At 42.1% G+C, this 25363-nt stretch overlaps 1 protein-coding gene and 1 long non-coding RNA gene across 5 annotated transcripts in view; one reads left to right on the plus strand and one right to left on the minus strand.

The window, feature by feature from the left end:
- Positions 1–14760, minus strand: part of tbc1d22b (TBC1 domain family member 22B) — a 69770-nt gene extending 55010 nt beyond the window's left edge. For 2 of the 3 annotated variants that reach the window (XM_062978440.1, XM_008119319.2), the window contains exons 1-2: positions 14627–14760; positions 3457–3513 (exon numbers count right to left, since the gene is read on the minus strand). In XM_062978440.1, the coding sequence (XP_062834510.1) occupies positions 3457–3513; positions 14627–14682 (113 nt within the window). In that variant the 5' untranslated portion in view covers positions 14683–14760. The remainder of the gene's footprint in view (positions 1–3456; positions 3514–14626) is intronic. The other variant, XM_062978441.1, reaches the window with a different exon arrangement.
- Positions 14761–14803: 43 nt separating this feature from the next.
- tmem217 (transmembrane protein 217) lies at positions 14804–23932 on the plus strand. 2 transcript variants are annotated; one of them, XR_010005458.1, is made up of 3 exons: positions 14804–14928; positions 18471–18561; positions 20890–23932. It is a non-coding gene; the product is annotated as a transmembrane protein 217 (long non-coding RNA). The 2 variants fall into 2 exon arrangements; XR_507329.3 differs by lacking the exon at positions 14804–14928 and adding an exon at positions 14966–15073.
- The last annotated feature ends 1431 nt before the right edge of the window (positions 23933–25363 follow it).

Consider the following 25363-nt stretch of genomic DNA (forward strand, 5'->3'; position numbering starts at 1 on the left):
ACCAGTGGTAGACACCTCAGTTTCTACCTGCAATCCAGATCAAATCCCCCTCCGCCCCATGCCTTAGGTTTTGCCTGCCAGCTGCGAGTAGACCAATTTAGTTGCTTCCACTATGTGAGTTATTGCTGCTATTGCAAAGTTAATTGATAGAAAGGCTGGTAATGATAGTGAGAATAATCATAATTTGGTTGAGATAGTGTTTGCAGTTCTGGGGAGACTAATTTTTGCTTCTCATAGACCTCGAATGGGGATTTAGTTAAGCAGTTAAAATTCATGAGTAAATTCATATTTTGGAGAACTGAAATTGCAGATACTGGTTCTGTGGATATAGAACCAGAAGTTAAATCAAAAAGAAAAAAGAACAATGAATATTCAACAGAACAGTTTTGCATAGGGCAAATGCCAATGACACTTCTCCAAATTTGGTAAAATAACCAGACTTTGAAAATACAGGGGAAATACTAATACTTTGCTCTCAAAGGAAAAGGAATTTCACTGTTCAGGAGCCACCACATAATACATTTTGCTCCTAAATGGCAAAATCTAATGGAACAGGCCTTCACCGGCAGCCCCAGGAGCACAGTTAGGTGTGGGAGGCAGGGAAGAGAAAGAACCAGTTTTGTCACTTCTTTCCCTCCCAGAAAAGGTGCAGTAAACAGCTAGGCCTCTGGCCCTGAAATAAATTCCCTTTCTCTCTGACAGTAAACTAGGGAAACAAATACTCAGGATGTTTTATAAATAAGCAATGATTTATAGTTGCACCAAGTACTATTCTAATTTTTCTGTGTCCATGTGTGCACATACATCAAACACCGTCATACAAAAAAGAACTTAGCAAACTACCCTTTTAAGAACCCAAACTTTATAGTAAGATGGGAATCATACTAAGATGTTGCTGGGTTGCAACAACCAGTACTCTTCATTAATGACTAATCTTACTAAAGTTGTTGGGACTTTGTATCCAATAACATCTGGAGGATTGAACAGTTTCCATCCCAGTATGTACCAGGTCTGTTTTATATATTCACAATATAGTATCACTTGCCCACTGTCTCGAAGAAGCATTTAATGTCTCTTTGATTTCTATGTCACCAGTTCAGCAAAGACCAATGAAGGAAATCACAAAAACCGTTTCAACCATCTTATCTCCCTAATCCCATCACCTGCCCTTCTGAAGTGTTACCAGTTTTTCCACTTATGGATATCTCTACAATGCACATGTATATAGTGCCTGCCTACACCATTATCTATACGCATAATAAAAATGAAAATCTGTATGTGTGTATGTGGCACACATATAGACAGCCTTCAGCCTCCACAAACAGGCTATAGTTCCCAATGCTGAGGAACCACCAAGTCATTCCCTCCCAGGACACTGCAGGTTACAGCGAGCACACCCCAGTGTTCCTTTCTCTCTCTATTTGCATGACTCTGCCCACAGCCTCTCCCTTAACCCTTTCCTATGGCAACAGCAAACAGGGGAATTGATCAGCAACTGAACATACTGGAGAGGTTTGGGGAGAATTCACTATGATTTATAGGAGTTGGAGGGACTGGGATGTATAGTTCACCTGCGATCTAAGAGCCTTCTGACCCCCACCAACGATGGACCTGGAACTAACTTGGCACACAGACCAAACATGGCCAAATTTGCATACTGGTGGGGTTTGGGCGTGACTGACCTTGACATCCAGAAGTTATAGTTCACTCGTATTCAGAAAACACTGAACCCATTTGATGATGGATCTGGACCAAACTTCGCACATACATTCAACATGGCCAACTGGGAATGCTGGTGGATTTGGGAGGTGATTGACTTTTCTTTAGGAATTATAGTTCAACTGTATTGCGTGAGCCCTCTGAACCACACCAATGACGGATCTGGACCAAATTTGGCAGATAGATCCAACAAAGCCAACTTGGGGTGACTGACCTTGACATCAGAGAGTTATAGTTCACCTATATTCAGATAACACTGAACCCAACAAGTGAAGGATCTGGACCAAACTTGGAACACTGGCCCGACACGGCTAACTGTGAATACTGGCAGAGTTTGGAGAGGACTGACACAAGGTTTTTGGGAACTGCATTTCCACATGTATTTTCTAATGGGAGTATTCATTTAAAAACTACAGGAAAGACTGAGTTTTTTCTAAGACATAACATAACATATGACCAAACTGAGAATACTTAACAACCAAAAACAAACAAGGTCTTTTTCAAATAACCTGGGCATTGCTGGGTACCCAAGTTAGTACTAGATAAAAACAAATCCCTTGTTACTACTTTCTGGTCTGTCGCAAAATGCCTGAAGCTCATCTTCTGAAATGTTACAAGTTTCTTTCTGGAGAACCAATGTATACTACTTTTATACAAATTTCTCCCACTCTGCAAAAAAAAAAAAAAAAAAAAAAAAAAAAACCTAAGAAGCAAAGGGATTCATTTTTGAATATTCCTAAACCTGAGGTCTTCCAAAAATAAATCCCAAACAAACAAACAAAAAAACACACCACCATATACCAATTTGCGAGATATTTCTGAAGCAACTGAAATACCTGGAAATTTCACCCAATTCTATGCATTTTAAAAAAACTCATATGCTTAATTCCATATAATCATTCATTGTAATAGTAGGTGTGGAAAAAGGATTTTTGGAAATCACAGTTTGGATCAGAATCAGAGAAGGAAACTCTTTTAAGCTGTCGAAGAACGAAGTTTGATATAGGGTATGGATTGAACCCTATGACTGGTACACATCCTGAATCTACAGCCTAATTTTGGTGACTGCATTATTTCCTTACTAAAACAAGCATTATCCTGTTTTGAGCTGCACCTTTTCCTTGTAGAAAGCCCCTTTAGAAAATATAATGGAGTTTTGAATCCACAGCCCTTTAATTTCTTGGCAACCAGATTTAATGAAAGCAACTACTGTAATGTGAGTATCTTCCTGGAATTTATTGTAAAGCCACCAGCATGCTACATGTTACAATAGTCAATAGTTTCAGTAAAAGAAGCAAAAAGGAGAGAGAAATAAATTCTGAATAGTCTCTGAAGGACAATTCAGTGGTTTAAAGACAGTGACAACTGAAGTTCAACAGAAAATATTCCATCCATAACTGCATATTCTCCAGTCTTAAAGTGTTCTTGCAAAGTTCTAGTTTGCAAAGGAAAATGTGTTCTCTAGTTCTAAAAAGGGATTTTTTTCCAGTTCGAATTCATTTAGGAAAATGTGCAATTTTTGTACCCAAAGCTGATGTTTTATTCAAACACACCAGGCACTGTGTTTGATCCATTAAACTCACTGCCAATCACCAGTATGAAGTGGCTTTCCCCCCAGCCACAAGAATGTTATTCCATAAGAGAATAAAGTAAGTGGATAGAGAGAGAAAAGCCTTTCTGTCATGATGATGTCTACAAAGCAACTGTCTTCTGAAGAAGTGAAGGGGCATTACATACTTTTTAGTGAGCCGGGGATCCAGTGGAGGGTGTTGAGCTCCATAGACAGGTTGAATGCTGCAGGGAAAACAAAGAAAGTACTGTTCAAGTGATTGTAAATAACTGCTTGAGTCTCAGTTATAAGTATATTAAGGGCCATACACAAACAACTTCCATAACTCAAAGTGTTCAAAATCACATACAGCCGAAAAGCAGTATTTCTAAAAGGAGAACAGATATTTTCTTTACTGCCACTACAGCATGGCAGATGTTTTATCAGAACAAATACATAGATGCAAAGAGAATGAGGCTAGGAAAAGGCAAGTGCAGAGAACCTTTTCAGTTCTAGTTACAACAATATTAATAGATTGTGTGAATTTGAACTTTTAATATGTAGTCTTTCAAATGGCTTCTTGATAAGTATATAACGATGATTACTTATGCACCTTGCTTTTATTCCAGCATGATCACATTGAATTCTAAAGCACTGTGAAAATTCCTGTTTATTTCAAAAAGAAAAACTAATGGACAAAAAATATCTGGGAAATTCTTTGAAATTATTTATATAGTACATTAGTATGCACTCCCCAGCTTGGATCGTTATCTTGACGTGGTGCTGGGGCTTGAGTGCCTCGATGAAGCCATGAGCTATACCGTGCAGGGCCACCCAAGATGGGAAGGTAATGGCAGAGAGGTCAGACCAGGCACGATCCCTGGGGAAGGTAATGGCAACCCACCCCAGTATTCTTGCCATGAAAACTACATAGATCAGTACAACCAGAGAAATGTCGGTATACCATCGGAAGATAGGCCCCCCAGGTCGGAAGATGGTCAAAATGCTACTGGGGAGGAGCAGGGGACTAGTCCAAGTAGCCCCAGATGTGTTGACGCAGTTAGCTCAAAGCCGGAAGGAAAGCTAATGGCCGACGGTGCTGGAGGTGAAGGACGAATCCGATGTTCTAAAAATCAACATACTATAGGAATCTGGAATGTAAGATCTATGAGCCAGGGCAAACTGGATGTGGTTATTGGTGAGATGCCAAGATTAAAGATAGACATTCTGGGAGTCAGTGAACTGAAATGGACTGGAATGGGTCACTTCACAAAAGATGACCACCAGATCTACTACTGCGGACAAGAGGAACACCGAAGAAATGAAGTAGCCTTCATAATTAATAATAAAGTTGCGAAAGCAGTGATTGGATGCAACCCAAAAAATGATAGAATGATCTCAATTCGAGTTCAAGGCAAGCCATTTAACATCACAGTGATCCAAATATATGCCCCAACCACAGCTGCTGAAGAAGCAGAATTAGGTAAGTTCTACGAGGACATGCAGCACTTAGTGGATAACACACCAAAAAGAGACATTATTCTCATTACAGGAGATTGGAATGCTAAGGTGGGCAGTCAAATGATAACCGGGATCACAGGCAAGCATGGTCTGGGACAACAAAATGAAGTACGACGTAGGCTTATAGAATTTTGCCAGGAAAACTCAATGTGCATAACAAACACTCTCTTCCAACAACCTAAAAGATGGCTTTACACATGGACTTCACCAGATGGTCAACACCGAAATCAGATTGACTACATCCTTTGCAGCCAAAGGTGGCGGACATCCATCCAGTCGGTGAAAACAAGACGTGGAGCTGACTGTAGTTCAGATCACAAACTTCTTATTACAAAATTTAGAATCAGACTAAAGAGAATGGGGAAAATACACAGACCAATTAGATATGATCTCACAAATATTCCCAGTGAATATGCAGTGGAGGTGAAGAATAGATTTCAGGGACTAGATTTAATAAATAGAGTCCCAGAAGAACTATGGACAGAAGTCCACAACATTGTTCAGGAGGTAGCAACAAAGTACATCCCAAAGAAAAAGAAAACCAAGAAGGCAAGATGGTTGTCTGTTGAGACACTGGAAGTAGCCCAAGAAAGAAGGAAGGCGAAAGGAAACAGCAATAGGGGGAGATATGCCCAATTAAATGCACAATTCCAGAGGTTAGCCAGGAGAGACAAGGAACTACAGTAGAGTCTCACTTATCCAAGCCTCGCTTGTCCAAGCCTCTGGATTATCCAAGCCATTTTTGCAGTCAATGTTTTCAATATATCAGGATATTTTGGTGCTAAATTCGTAAATACAGTAATTACAACGTAACATTACTACGTATTGAACTACTTTTTCTGTCAGATTTGTTGTATAACATGATGTTTTGGTGCTTAATTTGTTAAATCATAACCTAATTTGATGTTTAATAGGATTTTCCTTAATGCCACCTTATTATCCAAGATATTCGCTTATCCAAGCTTCTACCTGCCCGTTTAGCTTGGCTAAGTGAGACTCTACTGTATTTTTGAACAAGCAATGCATGGAAGTGGAAGAAGACAATAGGATAGGAAGGACAAGAGATCTCTTCCAGAAAATCAGAAACATCGGAGGCAAATTTCAGGCAAAAATGGGCATGATCAAAAACAAAGATGGCAGGGACCTAACAGAAGCTGAAGAAATCAAGAATAGATGGCGAGAATATACAGAGGATCTGTATAGGAAGGATAATAATATAGAGGATAGCTTTGATGGTGTGGTGAGTGAATTAGAACCAGACATCCTGAGGAGTGAGGTTGAAGGGGCCTTAAGAAGCATTGCTAACAAGGCAGCAGGAGACGACGGGATCCCAGGTGAGCTGTTTATATTTTGGAAGGTGATGCCGTCAAGGTGATGCATGCCATATGCCAGCAAATATGGAAAACACAAGATTGGCCATCAGATTGGAAAAAATCCATTTATATCCCCATACTAAAAAAGGGAAACGCTAAAGAATGCTCAAACTTCTGTACAGTGGCACTTATTTCCCATGCCAGTAAGGTAATGCTCAAGATCCTACAAGGCAGACTCCAGCAATACATGGAGTGAGAGTTGCCAGATGTCCAAGCTGGGTTTAGAAAAGGCAGAGGAACCAGAGACCAAATTGCCAATATCCGCTGGATAATGGAGGAAGCCAGGGAGTTTCAGAAAAACATCTACTTCTGCTTTATTGACTATTCTAAAGCCTTCGACTGTGTGGATCATAATAAACTATGGCATGTTCTTAGTGGTATGGGGATACCAAGTCACCTTGTATGTCTCCTGAGAAATCTGTATAAAGACCAAGTAGCCACAGTAAGAACAGATCACGGAACAACAGACTGGTTCAAGATTGGGAAAGGAGTATGGCAGGGCTGTATACTTTCACTCTCCCTATTCAACTTGTACGCAGAACACATCATGCGACATGCGGGGCTTGAGGAATCCAAGGCCGGAGTTAAAATTGCTGGAAGAAACATTAACAACCTTAGGTATGCAGATGATACCACTCTGATGGCCAAAAGTGAGGAAGAGCTGAGGAGCCTTATCACCAAGGTGAAAGAAGAAAGTGCAAAAGCTGGGTTGCAGTTAAACGTCAAGAAAACCAAGATCATGGCAACTACACCTATTGATAACTGGCAAATAGAGGGAGAAAATGTGGAGGCAGTGACAGACTTTATATTTCTAGGCGTGAAAATCACTGCAGATGCAGACTGTAGCCAGGAAGTCAGAAGACGTTTATTTCTTGGGAGGAGAGCAATGACCAACCTTGACAAAATAGTGAAGAGCAGAGATATCACACAGGCAACGAAGGTCCGCTTAGTGATAGCAATGGTATTCCCCATAGTAACCTATGGATGAGAGAGCTGGACCATAAGGAAGGCTGAGCGAAGGAAGATAGACGCTTTTGAACTCTGGTGCTGGAGGAAAATCCTGAGAGTGCCTTGGACCGCAAGAAGATCCAACCAGTCCATCCTCCAGGAAATAATGCCCGGCTGCTCACTGGAGGGAAGGATATTAGAGGCAAAGCTGAAGTATTTTGGCCACATCATGAGGAGACAGGAAAGCTTGGAAAAGATCACGATGTTGGGGAAAATTGAAGGAAAAAGAAGAGAGGCCGACCAAGGGCAAGATGGATGGACGGTATCCTTGAAGTGACTGGCTCGACCTTGAAGGAACTGGGGGCGGTGACGGCCGACAGGGAGCTCTGGCGTGGACTGGTCCATGAGGTCACGAAGAGTCGGAGACGACTAAACGACTGAGCAGCAGCAGCAGTATGTACTAGAGTAAACCAGTGTCTTACTTTGTATTCATTCTTGAATAGTCAGGTTTTTTTTCAAATAGGTAAACAATGTTACTTCCTTGCCTCTACTGAATTATTAAACAAGCCTCCCAGATACTTCCTTAAAAGTAAATAGGGCATAAATACATTGCCCTCAAGCAATCGCTGTCACTGTACTACAATTCTGAATCTTTTCTCTCTGAACTTATTTTGCTCCCATCATTTAGTCCAGGGTTTCTTAATCTTAATTTGATGTGAGGCACCCACAATTTGATCCCCTATATGCCAGAGATCAACACTGTTCTTGAGCCCATTGGACAATTCTTTCATTCTTTCCTGCAGACTTGACAGTGACTGTCAAGAGATGGCTCAGTAACCAGCATCGGACCATGAGCCCCCATTTTGAGTCGCTTTAATCCATTCTGAATGACACAGTCATCATTTAAATGACCAAAAATTACTACAAATATATATATCCAAACCTAGGGAGTTGATATGAATAGCAAAATCTGAATAACTGCTAATCTTGTGCCAATGATGTTTGTAATCAACTTGATTTCTGCTAGTCATGATGACGGCTGGTTGCACTGAAAGTCCATTTGGCCATCATGTCTATCACATGTAATGGGTCAACAGAATGAAGACATGACTTATGTAAAACATCAACATAAAGCAAGTACACAGACCTCCAACTGACTGGGAATTCATCTGATTTGAAACAAGATCTTCCATATATCAAATTTCGGGTTCAGACATCTATCCTATACACTCAAGTATAAGCCTGGAAATTTTAGTAAAATATCAACCCAAAAACCTGGATTAACTTATCTATGGGTCAGTGTGAGTACTGTAGTTTAACTCCTACAAAAAGGAACCACCCTCTTTTCTAAGTAGAGTGGTAAAAGACAGGAGCTTAGTTCATCTCGGAAGAAATTAAAAGAAGCACCAGTTTCTTTCACTCTCTCTGCCATGATGCTGCTTCTGGCCTATTTTAATGCCTGAATGGGGAAATGATGGCAGTGGCCAGGAGTGGCTGGTACCCTGAAAAGGCATTGGTGTTTTCCACTCTTGGCAGAATGACCCTTGATATATCCACGGGCCATATAAAATACATAATTTTTGCCCCAAAACCTGCCCCTGATTTTTTCTCGAGATGGAGTTATACACAAATATATATGGTAAACTCACTCATAAATTAATTTACATTATCCAGAATACAGCACAGAGGCAGAGAAGATAAACAAAAATAAACTTATGTGACAAAATTATCCAGGAACTTCAAATACTCATATTTACTCAAGTCTAATACACCATTGAATCTAATGTGCACCTCAATTTTCAAAACCCTGAAACCCAAAAAAAAAAAATGTTGGCAAGTGTAATGCACAGTGGCAAAAAGTGCACTCTTTATCATTTGGTCAAAAAAGGTGTGCATTACAGTGGCCACCTGCTTGTAATTCCTTCTTTAAAAATAAAAGTATTAGAACACCAAAGCTTAGAACAACAGAAAAGAAAACCTTGTGGTACATCTATGCTGTTGAAGAATTCCACTTTAACTGCCCTGGTTCAATGCTATGGGGTCATGGGGGCTGTCGTTTGACAAGGTCTTGAGCCTTCTCAGTCAAAGGATGCTGATGCCTCACCAAACTACAAATTCCAGGATCACATAACATTGAGCCATAACAATTAATTTAAAGATAATGTCCCTCAATAGGAGTTCCAGGTTCTCCTGAAATAGCTTCCTTTTGCTTTGAGTCTGCACTAAGATTACCATATTACACTAATGCGCAACCCAAGTTTGGAAAGTTAATTTAATCAAAAAAGTGAGCATTAGATTCGAGTAAATACAGTAATTCACTAAGTAATCTCAGCTTTCTCCCACAAGTTAAGCATGCTAAGCAAAAGCAAAGACATACTGCAATCCACTGCACGCTCATAGTGGGATTGGTATCTGCAGTGGAGATAGTTGCAGGAACCTGTGCAGACAGCAAAAAAATGCAGGTGCTGGAGTCCATATTAATAAAAAGGCATAGGGCAACAGTGGAGGTGGCAACAAGCCTCAGCCACTAGGCGCACATTTTTCAGATCCCAGCCAGCATCTGGATGCATCTGCTCACTCATTTGCAGGTGATTGGCATGCCCTCCAAAAGTCAAAGTAGCCCAGAGAGTGTGTGCCTTGTGCTGGAAGCTTGCTGCCACTTCTTTCAATCCACAGTCAGTTCAATCCATGTATCCCGAGCCTGTGGAAATGGTAGCTCCACTGTAAATTCCTCCTTGGCCTGCCCTTTGGCTAGTGCAGAGAGAACACATGGGAAAGATTTCTAATGTTGATAAGCAGCTCTCTAAGAATATCCACTGCCCTGTAACGCCAAGTGAAATACATTTTCCTTCCCTTGTTCTGGGCTTAATACAGACCAGTTCACTTGACTACATGTGTGCCAAGCATTTTTTCTTCTCAGGCATGATTAACTACACAAGGAATGAGCAGGTCATCAGAATTACTTGACACAAACATAGACTTTCCTAGCACAGGTTAAACGGTGTCATAGCAAATGACACACTATGCTCACAACAAACAAGTTGGACCATTTATTCACAACAAACACAATCTGGGGCAAAGGGAAACTATGCAGTGTGTGTTTGTGTGTGTGTGTGGGGGGGGGGGGGGGTTATGACCTAGCCTTTGGTCTGATCAATGTTAAGGAAAACACACGTCACAGAAAGAGCAAAAGTGAAAGAAATACACTGCTATATGCATAAAGTCTGGAGTATAGACACACACACTGACTCTTCCATTGGACTGAGATATCATAACAGGTTGCTGGCTGGCTGACAGATTACACTGAAAGTGATGAAGTTGAAATTCACTGATTAGGTTGACGTTCAAGTTGGCACATTTGTTTTCCCAAAACCGGTTTGCCTGGTTGAGTCAACTCTACTATTTAAAGTAGATATCAATGAAAGTTAAATGTTGCACTAGAAAAAGGCAAAAAACATACAAGATGTGGCACCAAAACAAGAAACCTAAGATAGTGAGATGCTGCATTTTTCTTCTTCTCAAGAATATGCATTATATGGCATGTTATAGTGTTTCCTCACAAATCTAAATTATCCAGCAATTTGCTAGCATTTGACAGAAAAAATGTATTAGAAGCAGAAATAGAATTAACTAGCTTGGCAGGAATTAAAGCCAGCTAAGCATTCCAGCCCTTGCTGTAGAGGGACTGCAGGGTCAAGAAAAGGTTAGAGGGAATGTGTACAACAGTATTTACACAATCTATACAGACTCTATCACGACCACATATCTATCATTAAAGATGTGTCTTGATCTTTCTTTACATTGTTCTGGAACACAGACTCCTGATCATGTTAACAAGGCTTCAGTATCTCTTAAGCCCCTTTTGAGTTGACAAATGGTTGTGTCAGGTTTTTCCATGTTGCCAGGTATATTTTAACAGGCAAGTAAATAAATTAAATCAATGTACAGATACAACTGTGTGCCTAAATATACTAAGGCACCAGATCCTGTCTGTCTAATCTGGGAAGCCAAACAGGATCAACCCTGTTTAGCACTTGGATGGGAGACTACCAGTGAATACCGGATACTGTAGGACATATCTCGGAGGAAGGAACTAAAAAACTATCTCTGAATATTCATTGCTAAGTTGTTGTAAGATAATGAATGCAGAAAGAATGATTTTTCACATTCTAGTATAAAAAAACCTCTCCTCAAAACTGGAAGACGTGTGTCCAAATCAAGATGCTACACATAAATAGCTGAAAATTCTTCTCAACAATAATTTTCCTGGGGGTCATGTTCCCAAAGAATATGATAAGAATTACTTATGAAACAGGAAATAAATCAATATTTGGTTCCGAAGTCCTTGCATTATGTATATATCTACGCTTGAATTATGAGGAATCAAAATAGGAAGTGGAGAAGAAGGCTGTCTGGACTCTCTATAATTCAAGCACCACAGACCATGGCCTCACCTGTTTTGAAATGGGATGCTATGGGAAGATCTGATGTCACAACTAATAAAAGGATTTCTGTAGTAGAAGACTAGGGTGCATCTACACTGTAGAATTAATGAAGTTTGACATCACTTCAACTGCAATGGCTATATGGTATGGATCCATAGGAGTTGTAGATTTGCACATTCTTTCGCCTCCTGTGCGAAAGAATATTGGTATCTCACCAAAGTACAATTATTATGATTCCAAAGTATTCAGCCATGGCAGCTGAATTTGTGCCCAACTGTATTTGACAGTTCAGATACACCCTAAACTAGGGGTCCCCAAACTAAGGCCAGCAGACAGGATGCGGTCCTCCAAGGTAATTTATCCAACCCCCACCCTAAACTTTAGACTTCGGGTTGCCCTAAGTCTGAAATGACTTGAAGGCATACAATAACAATCCTAATTAACTTGACTATCTCATCTGAGAAAAGCAATCCCACACTTCCCATTGAAATACTAATAAGTTTTTATGTTGATTAAAATTGTTCGTCATTGGTTGTGTCAGGTTTGTACTCTATTGTTCCTTCAGATTTCTTTGCACAACAAATAGGATATGTGCAGTGTGCACAGGAATTCATTCATTTTTTTCCCCTGAACTACAGTCTGGTCCTCCAACAGTCTGAGTGTCATGATCACTCATTCATGCCACCCAACTAACAGCCCTGAGATAGAACACATGTCCTTTGCCAAAAAGGGAGGACAGGATTCTGGAAGGACATATGAACCAGCCATAAAAGACAATTGCACTGAGATGGGAGGAGGTGGGTTCTGGTATGTGGCAAAGGCACCACAGTCATTGAATGATTTATGATGTTGTAGTTTAGACCCTATATACATGGGCAGAATGTATAATTCTTGGATTCCAATAAATATGCATGGTAACTTTAGCCGCTGTGTGTCTTGGCATATTCTTTCCAGTGAAGTCTAAACCATAGCAACATAGAGCAAAGAACCGCTACAATTTGTTCAGAATCTAGTGCACTCACTCTAGCTTCTGCTGAGCAACCATGAACTGGCCCTCTGTTTAAAAAGTTTGAGGACTCCTGCCCTAGAAATTGTGCTATGTATTTTGTTTGTGTGTGTGTTCTTATAGTAATATCAGACTCATGTCTTGAACTTCTTCATAAACATTTCCAGTTTCGACAGGAAAAGGGTACTCTAAGACAGGGCTTCTTATACGTTTCCATTAGGGATCCCTTTCTGCCCAAGTGATTTTTACGTGACCCTGGGTATATAAGTAGTAATAATATCAAACATTAAATCAGCATTTACAAGGCTTGCTAAACAGGCCGGTTTTCCTTTTTTATGAAATACAGATGAGGCATTTTCTGCAGAGTAAACACTGCACAATCGAGTTGCTTTGAATTTTCTGGGCTGTATGGCCATGTTCCAGAGCATTCTCTCCTAACGTTTCACTTGCATCTATGGCAGGCATCCTCAGAGGTAGTGAGGTCTGTTGAAAAACTAGGCAAGAGGGGTTTATATATCTGTGGAAAGTGCAGGGTGGGAGACTTGTCTTTTTGGGCTTGGGCTATGGCGCAGGCTGGAGAGCAGCTGCAATGAATCACTGCAATGAATCACTCTGACCAGGAGGTCATGAGTTCGAGGCCCGCTCGGAGCCTATGTTTGTCTTGTCTTTGTTCTATGTTAAAAGGCATTGAATGTTTGCCTATATGTGTAATGTGATCCGCCCTGAGTCCCCTTTGGGGTGAGAAGGGCGGAATATAAATGCTGTAAATAAATAAATAAATAAATGTTAATGTAGCAGTTGGCCACTTTGATAAACACTGAATGGCCTTGCAGCTTCAAGGGCTGCCTGGGGGAATCCTTTGTTAGGATTTGTGTAAATGTTTAAAGCAGTCACTACGTGACATTCAGAAAACTTCTACTGTTGCCAAATTTTTGGGACACCAAGATTGAGATAAGGGGATCCCATCTGGGCTGGGCATCCACAGTTTAAGAAGCAGTGCTCTAGGATAGTCCTCATTGCTTGGTTTGGCACACAACTTTAATAGAAGTGTTCAGCAACAGATCAGCATAATAAGCGTATATTGATCAACTCCGATTGACTCACGCAAATAAAGGAGAAACTTCTCCTCTGAGGAGAAGGTCCCTAGCCCAGGCATGAGCAAACTTGGGCCCTCCCTCTGGGTGTTTTGGACTTGAACTCCCCCCATTCCTCACAGCCTCAGGCCCTTTCCTTTCCCCCCTCAGCTGTGGCTGACAGGGGAAAGGAAGGGGCCTGAGGCTGTGAGGAATGGGGGGAGTTCAAGTCCAAAACACCCGGAGGTAGGGCCCAAGTTTGCCTATGCCTATGCCTGCCCTAACCTATTCACAAAGCTCTGTCTTGCTGGACTCCAAGAGCACATCTATTTTGTAGAACCAATGCAGCTGACACCACTTCCATGGTAATGGCTCTGTGCTATAGACTCATAGGAGCTGTAGTTTGGTGAGGCCTCAGCGCACTCGGGTAAAAAAGGCTGAAGTCCCTGTAAAACTACAATTTTATAGCACTGAGCCATAGCAATCAAAGTGGTGTCAAACTGTAGATTCTCCAGTTAGACTGACTGTTCACATTAAAGCACGAATTCACTTTAAATCCGGTTTCTGCCTTCTGCAGAATTCTGGGGTTTGTAGTTTGGTGAGGCCCAGGACCAGTCTGACTGAGCTGTTTAAAGCCCTCTCCCTAAAGTGTGTTTAAAGTGGAACCAAGCTCTAGTGTGATAAGGTCCTGAGGCTCCTTGAGATAACTCTATTTCGAAGCTTCAAGCGGTGGAAGCCGAACAAAGTGGTTGCCAAGCGCCGCAAAAAGACCGTTGGGGTCAACAAGGCTGCTAATTCCCGGCCGCAGTAGCCTCAGAGAGAGGGGGGGGGGGATCCCCTCAATCGTCCAATCCTTGGTGAAACCATTAATGGTTGGCGCTTCTCTGCTTCAGGAAGAGAGCCTGGATCCTCTAAACAGCGAAAGGCGCCACACATGACATGAGGGGCTAAACCGGCATCACTAGGAGCCCGATCCTCCTCGCCTCACTCACCTGCCCGGCAGCTTGGCGCTCCGCTTCCAGAACTGCTTGCTGCTTTCTGCAGCCATCGCTGGAGCAGAAGCCAGCTCTAAGTGAAGGCAGGAGCCGGGGCCCAAAGCCTCCGGCCGAGGCCGCTTCAGCTCCTTCCTTTGGGGGCCCCCTCGCCAGTCCCTAGCACCGCCATCTTGGATCCGGGCGAGCACGCTCCAGCCATTGGCTACCTCGCCGGACGTCCACCGAGACAGCCAATCCTGAGCCAGCAGCGAAGGGCAGAAGCGAGGAATCGAAAGCCGCGGAAAGGGCGCGCGAGGCGGGTCAGTTGGCCCAATAGAAACGAAGGGGCGGGGCGAAGGGAAGGGAAAGGGGCGGGGTCAAAAAGTCAGGAGCCCACATTCCGTTCGGCGGTTTAACTGTCAAAACTGGTCGCGGGTTTGGAAGGAGCGCGAAGAGGAGGGCGCGGTAATGAAATGTGGGCGGGAGGCAAGGAGAGAAGAGGCGGTTCCAAAAGAAGCACGGGCGCTGAGGGGCTCGAGGCAGCCCTCTGCTACCGCCTGAATCTTCCAAGCCGCGAGCCAATTGCTTTCAAACCAGCGGCAGATTTAACATTCACCTCTCTCTGCGTGCATCTTCCACTACACCAGTGGTTCTCAACCTGTGGGTCCCCAGATGTTTTGGCCTTCAACTCCCAGAAATCCTAACAGCTGTAAAACTGGTTGGGATTTCTGGGAGTTGTAGGCCAAAACATCTGGGGACTCACAGGTTGAGAACCACTGCACTATACTGTAGATAGAATGAATGCAATCTGACACCACTGTAACTACCATGATTCCATGTGTGGCCCAGGGCCTCATCACGCTTGAGCATCTATCCACTGTAAATCCGGTTTCTGCCTTCTGCAGAATTCTAGGGTTTGTAGTTTGGTGAGGTCCAGGACCTGTCTGGCTGATCTGTTTAAAGGCCCCTCCCTAAAGTGGATTTAAACTGGATCCAAACTCTAGTGTGATGAAGCCCATAGGAAGTTTTGGGAATTCTCTCCCAAATAGTGCTGGTGCCTCTCCAAATTACAACTCCCAGGATTCCACAGCATGGAGCCATGGCAGTTAATGAGGCGTCCAAGCGCATTCCGTCTCACCATGCAGCCTCTGTGGTTTGAGAAGTAGCACAAGATGGGGCTGCTGTCCCCAGCCAATACACCAGTGGTTCCCAACCTTTGAGCTGGTGAGAGGTGTTTTGGACTTCAACTCCTAGAAATTCCAGCCATGTTACCAACTGTTAGGAATTGCGGGAGCTGAAGTCCAAAACACCCGGAGGACCAAAGGTTGGGGACCACTGCAATACATAAATCAGGCAGAGCTGAAGGAGACCTCAGGAGGAACCTTTGGGGAAGATCCTTAGGGCGAACCTACACTGTGGAATTAGGGTAGTTTCTCTACACTTTAGTGCTGTGAAATCCAAGGGTTTGTGGTTTGCGGAGGCACCAGCTCTCTTTGGCAGAGAAGGCTAAAGACCTTGCCAAATTACAACTCCCATGATCCCAAAGCATGGAGCCATGGTTAGTTTAAAGGGTGTCAAACTGCATTAATTCTACAGCAGAGATGCACCCACCATGGAATAATTGTGCTAGAACTGTGCAATGAGATGGGATCAGCTGAAACAAGATCACCTAGAGCAGGCATGGGCAAGCTTTGGCCGTCCAAGTGTTTTGGACTTCAACTCCCACAATTCCTAATAGCTTCAGACCCCTTCCTTTCCCCACTTCAGCCGATTAAGGCTGTTAGGAATTGTGGGAGTTGAAGTCCAAAACACCTGGAGGACTGAAGTTTGCACATGCCTGGCCTAGAATTACCTGGTTAAGGCTGTACACCTGGACAGGCTTGCCTGAGAAGTATCTCAGTGAACTTCATGTGGATAGACATCCATAGCAGTGGTTCCCAAACTTTTTTTTTTGACCAGGGACCACTTTGACCAGGAACCACTCCCCAACATTAATACCAAAAGGGTTACAAATCAGTTTTTGGTCAGCTTTAGATTTGGTTTGGTTTTTTGGGGTGCCAATTCAGAAAATTGCATTGGATAGACCACATCAGCTCTAGTTTCTAATACAAAACATATACCATCCAATTTTCTGAATCAGCACCCCAAATAACCCCAGGAACAGGCCTAAAAAGGAAGACACCAAGGAGCCCCTGCTTCAAGTCACCACATTGAATGGCTCCGCTCTGGGGGAGGGAGGAAGAGGAGAAGCAACAGTCAGGAGGCTTGTTGTTGCACCTTTTGTGGGTAGTCAGCCTTTCCTCTCCCAACATCCCTGTTACCTTGGCACTATAAAAGGGTTTCGCGAGACCAGCCCTTCTTATTGCAACAGTGTAGTAACGGTGAGGCCGTGGACCATATTTTAGTTCTTGGAAACCACTGATCTATAGGAATGCTCTGTAAATAGTGAGCAAATGCCTCTTCTCAGGAAATCTTTCAAATGCCTCTGCTGCAGAATTGTCCCATACATAGGTTTGCCAGAGTGGCAGTAAGAAAGACGGCTTTTCTGTCAGATGTGCTTTGAAAAATTCTTCTAAGGAATAGATGTGGAACAGAGTTTTTCCCTGTCCTGTGAAATGTGCTATTGACATTTTGAGTGTCCACAGTATTGTTTTATTGCTTCAGTGCTGAATTGGTTACACAGTCATAAGGAGAGAGACAGTGACTAAATAACTGCTGCAATAAAGAATTAAAAGCCCCCCCCCCATCCCATCAATATGAAGATTACTGGCACGATTTTTAGTTACTCACATCTGATAATCCTCTTTTGAGTGAGGTTTTTCTCTTCCGCAAAGTAGGTTAACTCCATGGCATCTTGCGGTATGTGCAAGAGGGCACATCGCCCTGCTGTGTAGGGTAAGGTATCCCCTCCCTACTAAGTCCAAGAGCCTTTCCCTGGCTGAACTTCTTGTTCAGGGATAGGGGAATAATTCTTTTCAACTGTGGATTACATCCATTCTACACCTTGATCCCTTTCACATGGGCTGTGTTCAAGCCCACTATCACCCATGCTGTATCAGTGCATTTCATTTTTATTGCCAGTGTCCTTCTGTACACTTTTCCCTGTTGAAGTTCCTCTGCCCAACTCTCTTATCTGTTAAGGTCCTTCTGGATTCTGAATCTGTCCTCTGGCATATTAACTACCCCCCTCCCCCCCCCCCCAAAAAAAAAGGTGTTATCTGCAAATTTGATAAGCATGCCCTCTAGTCTGCCATCCAAGTCATTGATTACTCTTTCTGTGTCTTGTGGATTTGTGGTGAAGGCGCAGTGTGTTAAAGCACTGAGCTGCTGAACTTGCAGACTGAAAAGTCACAGGCTCAAATCCCGGGAGCAGAATGAGCGCCCGCTGTTAGCCCCAGCTCCTGCCAACCTAGCAGTTCAAAAACATGCAAATGTGAGTAGATCAATAGGTACCGCTCCGGCAGGAAGGTAATGGCGCTCCATGCAGTCATGCCAGCCACATGACCTTGGAGGTGTCTACGGACAACGCCGGCTCTTCGGCTTAGAAATGGAGATGAGCACCAACCCCCAGAGTCGGTTACGACTTGACTTAACGTCAGGGGAAAACCTTTACCTTTACCTACATGAATATATAGGTTATATTACATGCCAATTTTGCTAATGAGTATGATTTTACATTTCATAAGAAATGAGGCTAGTGTTTATTGCAGGCACTTCCAATCTGCATTGATCTTTGCCCGAAAAAGTGTCTACAAGCCCTCATTTTTCATTTAGATTGATTAAGTGCCTTGCATGGCCATTGTCTGTAATTCAGAACAGATAAATATATTTTAAAAGATCATTTTTTATTTTTTCTTCACAGAAATTGCATAGGAAGTGATTTCAGGATTCTCAGTGCGCCAGCAATGTTTTCGGGGGGAAGACCCAGTATGGAAGGCGCCAGATTAAAAATGGTGAGAATAAATCTGAAATACAGTACCGATTTTACCTCTGATAGCAATTAATATCCATAGAAACTTGAGAGAGCAAGAACACATGGATCAGTACCTATTCTGAAGTATCTTCATAGGGAAGTGAGTGTGAATGACAGCAGTGGCTGAATGAGTTCTCATAGCCAACACTGAAAAAATGGAAGGTGATAAATTATTTTCTTAGGCAAGGAATACTCAAATGTGACTTTACCAGTTCCTTATCTAAAATATCACTTAGTGCACTTGGATTCATTGGCATTTTTCAATTCAAGTACTAAGCAAGAATGATCCCACTTAGCTCCCAAGACCAGACACAAGACACAACCATTGCAGAGGAAGCCAAGGGCAACTCCCCTCTGAACAACTTGCCAAGTAGTTGCCATAAGCTAGAAATGACTTGAAGAAACACAACAGCCTGTAATAATGGATCAAATGTCAACATAAATCACGAGTGCAATTCATTTCTGCCTATATAAGCCATTTCTAGAAAAGTGGTTTATGTTAATTTACTTACATTTACTTAGCAAATGCATTGCACAGCATGCTATTAATAATGACTTTTGTTTTTCATTAATAATATAAAGGAAATAACAAGGCCTTGTTTTACAATAGCAATGACATTTGTTTTGAAAGTGTGGTTTCAAATCCAAGGGGAATGTTTTTTTATTATTATTTGTGTTCTATTTAAATTTTCTTTGTGCTCCATAATGTAAAAAAGTGTTGCTCATGATCTGCTCCCCCCCCCCCCCAAGAAAAAAGAATGTGGGGTTTTTCTTCTTTTAAAAATGTGCTCACTATTTAGTAGGACACTTAATGTTAAAGCTCAGCATATAGCTAGGGGGCATTTCCACAGTACTTAAGTAAAGAGTAGCATTGTTAGTACAGCTCTGTCCTTTGCTTTATTATTCTTATGCAAAAGAAAAACACTTGTTATGTTGCTTTATAAGTTTTTAGGTGAAATAAGAGTAATGATCCTACTGTATAATTGCAGCACTGTGAGCAAAATAAAAATAAAACATTGTTCATATACTTGTATGAACAAGTTTCACCCATCTACCTGCAATGAAATATGTCATAGAATCATAGACTAGTAGAGTTAGAAGAGACCTCATGGGCCATCCAGTCCAACCCCCTGCCAAGAAGCAGGAAATCACACTCAAAGCACCCCCGACAGACGGCCATCTAGCCTCTGGTTAAAAGCCTCCAAAGAAGGAGCCTCCACCACAGTCCGGGGGAGAGAGTTCCATTGCCGAATAGCTCTCACAGTCAGGAAGTTCTTCCTGATGTTCAGGTGGAATCTCCTTTCCTGTAGTTTGAAGCCATTGTTCCGTGTCCTAGTCTGCAGGGCAGCAGAAAACAAGCTTGCTCCCTCCTCCCTATGAGTTCTCCTCACATATTTATACATGGCTATCATGTCTCCTCTTAGCCTTCTCTTCTGCAGGCTAAACATGCCCAGTTCTTTAAGCCGCTCCTCATAGGGCTTGTTCTCCAGACCTTTGATCGTTTTAGTTGCCCTCCTCTGGACACATTCCAGCTTGTCAACATCTCCCTTCAACTGTGGTGCCCAGAATTGGACACAGTGTGATTCCAGGTGTGGTCTGACCAAGGCAGAATAGAGGGGTAGCATGACTTCGCTGGATCTAGACGCTATACCCCTATTGATGCAGGCCAAAATCCCATTGGCTTTCTTAGCAGCTGTATCACATTGTTGGCTCATGTTTAACTTGTTGTCCACAAGGACTCCAAGATCTTTTTCACACGTACTGCTGACTAGCCAGGCGTCCCCGATTCTGTATCTTTGCATTCCATTTTTTCTGCCGAAGTGAAGTATCTTGCATTTATCCCTGTTGAACTTCATTTTGTTAGTTTCGGCCCATCTCTCTAGTCTGTTAAGATTGCTTTGAATTCTGCTCCTGTCTTCTGGAGTGTTGGCTATCCCTCCCAGTTTGGTGTCATCTGCAAACTTGATGATCGTGCCTTCTCTCTAAAAATGTCTAAGTCCTCCAAGCAATTCTATGGTACTTTCACTGGAAATTACCATAGTGGCACCCTGGAAGACCTAGCAAATCCCTAGAGAGGTCTCCCAGGATGACTCAGTGGTAACTTTTGGCTGACATTGTTTATTTTAAGAGGATTCACTGTTATCCATGATCTCCAGTTTCCACAGTAAGTTCGGAAACCTACCCTCTGTCATAGTGTTTATTTGGAAACATCTTTCATATTATTATTACTATTATGGTTGTTGTTGTTGTTTTTGTGTTATTATTTATTATATCTTGCTCTACTATTTCAACATTCTTTCTCTTTCAGAAAGATTTGCCCAAAAAAGTATTTCAGCTGTGCTCAGGTGGCGTCTGTGGCCTAACACCAAAAGGAGGATGTGTTCTGGGTGGTGCATATATGATTCTAATGACAGTTATGTACCTTATCTTTGAGTTTGGACACCTAAACCGGGCCTTGTATCACTTGGAGGCAAGTGATACAAGACATTCTGTGGGCATAGTAAGGATTATTCCATATTGCTATTATGTAGCAATTGGCTTAGCCTGTGTCACTTTTGTAGTATGTATATACTTTCTCTATTCTGTCCAGAAGCGAGACACAGTGGGATTATTTATCTACCTTACTTGGATAATTATTTATGACATAACCAATTTCATCATTGTAACCTTGACTAGCAGGGCTGCAAAGAGAGCTAATTTTTCCATCAGTCCTTTGGAATGGTTTGGATTGATCACTAGGATCCTCTGCGATTTCATATGGCTCTCCTTCATTGTAGCTTTTGCTATGATTATTATTGAAGGCAGAAGAGCAGGGCGAACATCACTGAGGACAAGAAGAGTATCAAGACATGTGGCAGAACCTCCCAAGTTTCGACTGGGCGTCCATTCGAGGGGAATTGTATGAGCATTATCAGGTTACTTCTCTATGCATTTGTGGACACTGCCACCACAATGTTGGAAGCATAAAGAAATATGTAGCTCACCAACTATATATTTCCATGTACTGTGTGCCTAATTAGCCTCTTGTTATTGCTGCCTGCCTGGAATTGCTGAAGTGGGAGTTGTCAAGTACTTGGAAAACCACAAAATTTAGCTAGTAGGCTATGTTTCGTGAGCCCAAAATGAAAGACTGGTTTGTAAATCCTGAGTAGTGTTTTAATTAGTTTAACTTGTTTTTATTTAGTTACCTTATAACATTGACCTGATGGACTTAGTAGATGTAAATTGTCTATCTTTTTCATTTGGGATTATTTTCACCCAGGTTTTGCATAATTGAATGTAAGGAAATTAGAACTATGACCCTAAAATATTGGGGCAGGTGATGGTTCTGTTTCTAGTCCATAATCACAATTATGTGCCTCTGGAATTCTTGATTGTATATTGTAGTGGAGAGGTGTAAAGCTTCCAATCATGTATAAAGTATTTTGAGATATGTATCTATGTATATATTAAACTGTGCAATGGAAATGTTTTATTGCTAAATGCTAAAGAAGAACTAGTTCTCTTTCATGGACCAGACTTACATATTCCCACATAGTTGCTTAATAATGTGTATGCAGATATGGGGAATTTGCAGAGAGGAAATAACTATACAGTTGGCCCTCCACATTCACAAGTTTGGGGTTTGCAGATTTGATCATTCACGGGTTTGCCTTCCCCTTCCTCCAAGGCTCTAGAGACATGTGGGGCCAGGACAAGTCCTCTGTAGCTGAGAAAGTCCCTTTTTATCACATCACTGTTCCTTGCTTCCCACCTGATGTCTGAGACTCTTTCTTTAAAGAATCTACCTGTCAGGTTTGGTTTCTCTCTCTTCACTCAGCAGGCGGGCTGAATGCTGAGTTGAGCATGACTTTTTCACTTAGATGAAATGTCTTTCTGGGTAGCAAGATTCTGGGCATATTTGCTCTGCTACCATTCCGGCACAAAATTCTCTCACCAAGTCCTGACACTCTCAACTGATAGCTGTGAAGGTATGGGGAAGCACCGGATGCCACTAACTCTGCAAGTCAGTTGCTGTAGCAGTCATAAGGCAAAGATTTAAATCCTGGGAGAGACCACCCCCCACTCTCTAGGAGAGTTGGCTACTTTAGTTTTCCTTGCCCTGGTTTCTCCTATACCAACAGCGGTCCTTTTCCTTAATCATTCTTGCCCCAACTGTCTGGGTGTCATCGCTAGGATCCAGCTGAGATTAGAGAAACAGCATCAGGGTGCAGGGAGAGCCTGCCATTGCTGGCCTTTCCAAGTGGGAGATCTTGTCAGACAATGATGCCACCTCTGAAAGAAAAACTCACATTTGGGTCAGGTAGCGAAGCAGCAAAGGGAGAGATACCAAACCCAACAGGTGGGTACTTGCAAGAGAAAGAGGGAGGAGACTAAGAATGCCAGCAGGAAAGGAAAAATGGGGAGGGGAAAAAGGAACTTCCCAGCTGAGGAGGGTTTGATATAGTCTGACATGTGGGCACAAAAAAGAAAGCAGAAATTTGCAAGTAAGAACAGTTGAACCAGCTATGTCTAGGCTTCCAGAACTGATTGGTAAAGAGTATTACTGCTGATGGTTTCTCCTTCTTTGCTACTTTGGAATAGGTGGAGGAAGAGCAAGCCCCATATCTGCCAGCTCCACAAAGAAGCCTTGACCCGTCCCAGGAGATATTCGTGGTTTCCCCACTTTCACGGCTTCTTGCTCCCCTAACCCCACAAATGTGGAGTGCCAACTATATATTTAACTTCCTTTGGTGCTCTTTTCTATCATCTGCTTTTTCTCAATCAGGTCTGAAAAAAACCTGTTCAGGAGGATGCTCTAGCAGGACTGGCTCAATATACAAAGCCTTACTCTCTTCACATCTTCCTTGCAAATGTCAACTTTTCATGTATGTGTTTCAGCAAAACCAGGATTGGGAAGGGAACCCATGTTTGCGTGCATGAAATGTAGCAATAACCCCACATACAGATCTCTCTTAGTGCTGTCATTTGAAATGTATTTAATTGTACCACAACTGTATGGCATTGCAGAAGAGATTGTGCTGAGATCTATAAAGCACTATATGGTCCTCTAATATATTCCTAATATTTATGAACATACATATTGATTTGTAGTATTTAAATATGTAATATGTTCCTACTCTGAAATCTTCCTGAATTATGATTTTGGTGAAAATCTAATAAAGTTTCATATTTTAAACTGGAAAGTTTAATTAGTTCACATTTATTGCAACAGTATTTTTTACCACACATACGAGTATTTGTTTTAAAAGTAAATTGGAGTGTCTTTTTATTCCTAGGGGAAATGCGTGAAGATCTTGACAAAGTGTCCTTGAAATCACTGATATCTTTGAACTCACAATAAATGCCTTATTTACTCAAATATAACACAAACCCTTTTTTGGCTAAATTATGTTGCCAAAATCATCATGCACGTTACATTCATGGAATAGGTAAAGCAAAATGAAACCACTTCAGGAGCACACAGCCAGCAGGATCTGGGAGGCAAAGAGGAAAGAGGGGAAAGGAGCTGGGAGATTGCTTGAGAGGTGGGGAGGAATCCCACATGGCAAGTGGGAGAGAGAGAGAAGCCTGGAAATGCTTTGGGAGGGGGGAGGAAGGTGAGGGGAGATGCAGGAGTGAGAGAGAGAAGCCTGGAAATGGCTTTGGGAAAGAGAAGAAAGTGAAGGGTGCACACACACAAGTGTGTGTGTGAAAGAGAAGCCTGGAAAACACTTGGGAGGGGGAGGAAGCACACATGACAAGTAGGCTTTTGGGAAGAGCTACAAAATCCTGGGATTTGTAGTTTGGCAAGGCAGCCACACATTTGGCTGAGAAGACTCAAGACCTTTTAAAACCACAGCCCCCAAGATTCCATAGCATTGAGCCAGGGCAGTGAAAGTGGTATCTGGCTACATCCATTCTAGCATAGATAGATTCACCCAAGGAAACTGAGCTGGGACAAACAGAAGAGGTTTCTTCAGAGAAGGGTTACCTGTTTCTCTGGCTTTACTTTCTATTGCTGGAATCTTTGGTGTTCTAACTTTGGTGTCAATAGCCAGCAAATACTTCTTTTGGTCCCAGGATTTTGAAAATAGTGGTGTGCATTACATACGATAGCATACTAGATTCTAGTAAATACGGATAGTCACATTATAGATTTCTATGACAAGAAAAAATCTTCCATGCAAAGTTTTTTTTCCCTCTCAAAGAACAAGTAACTTTTCTATAGAAAGCTATGAGAACAAGGGAGGTTCCACATTGGATATCTATATTTAAAACAGCATTTTTTGTACATTCACATCCTCTACACTAGCCTTTTAAAACCTTAAATCCTTAGCTGATGTTGGACTGCATCTCCTATTATTCCTGATCACTGTCTGGGATTCCTTAGTAGTACAGCAACATCTCAGGACTGAAATGTTGGAACAGGTTGTTACCATGTTTCCGTCTTAATCCAGACATTTACCGATTCATTTTTGGTTATTTTGATTGAGTTGCTTGGATGGGAGACCATCAATGAACCCCAAGTATTATAGACTCTATTTCGAAGGAAGAAACTGACAAAATCAGTTTTAAGTATTCCTCGCCCATGAAACCCCTATGAAATGCATGAGGTCACCATAAATTGATAGATGCCTTGAAAGCATAGATACAGAAAGGAGTGCAGAGAGTCTCTGCAAATGTTGATTCCTTTAGCTCTGTTTTCTGACTTTTAAAGGGGCATTGTTTTGACATGTGCAGTGATATTTTTAACGGGGAATATATACCTTGTAGCCCTGTTTATAGAAACGGCAGACTTT

This window comes from Anolis carolinensis, chromosome 4 (genome assembly GCF_035594765.1).
Source record: "Anolis carolinensis isolate JA03-04 chromosome 4, rAnoCar3.1.pri, whole genome shotgun sequence".
In the NCBI taxonomy this organism is placed as follows: Eukaryota; Metazoa; Chordata; class Lepidosauria; order Squamata; family Dactyloidae; genus Anolis; species Anolis carolinensis.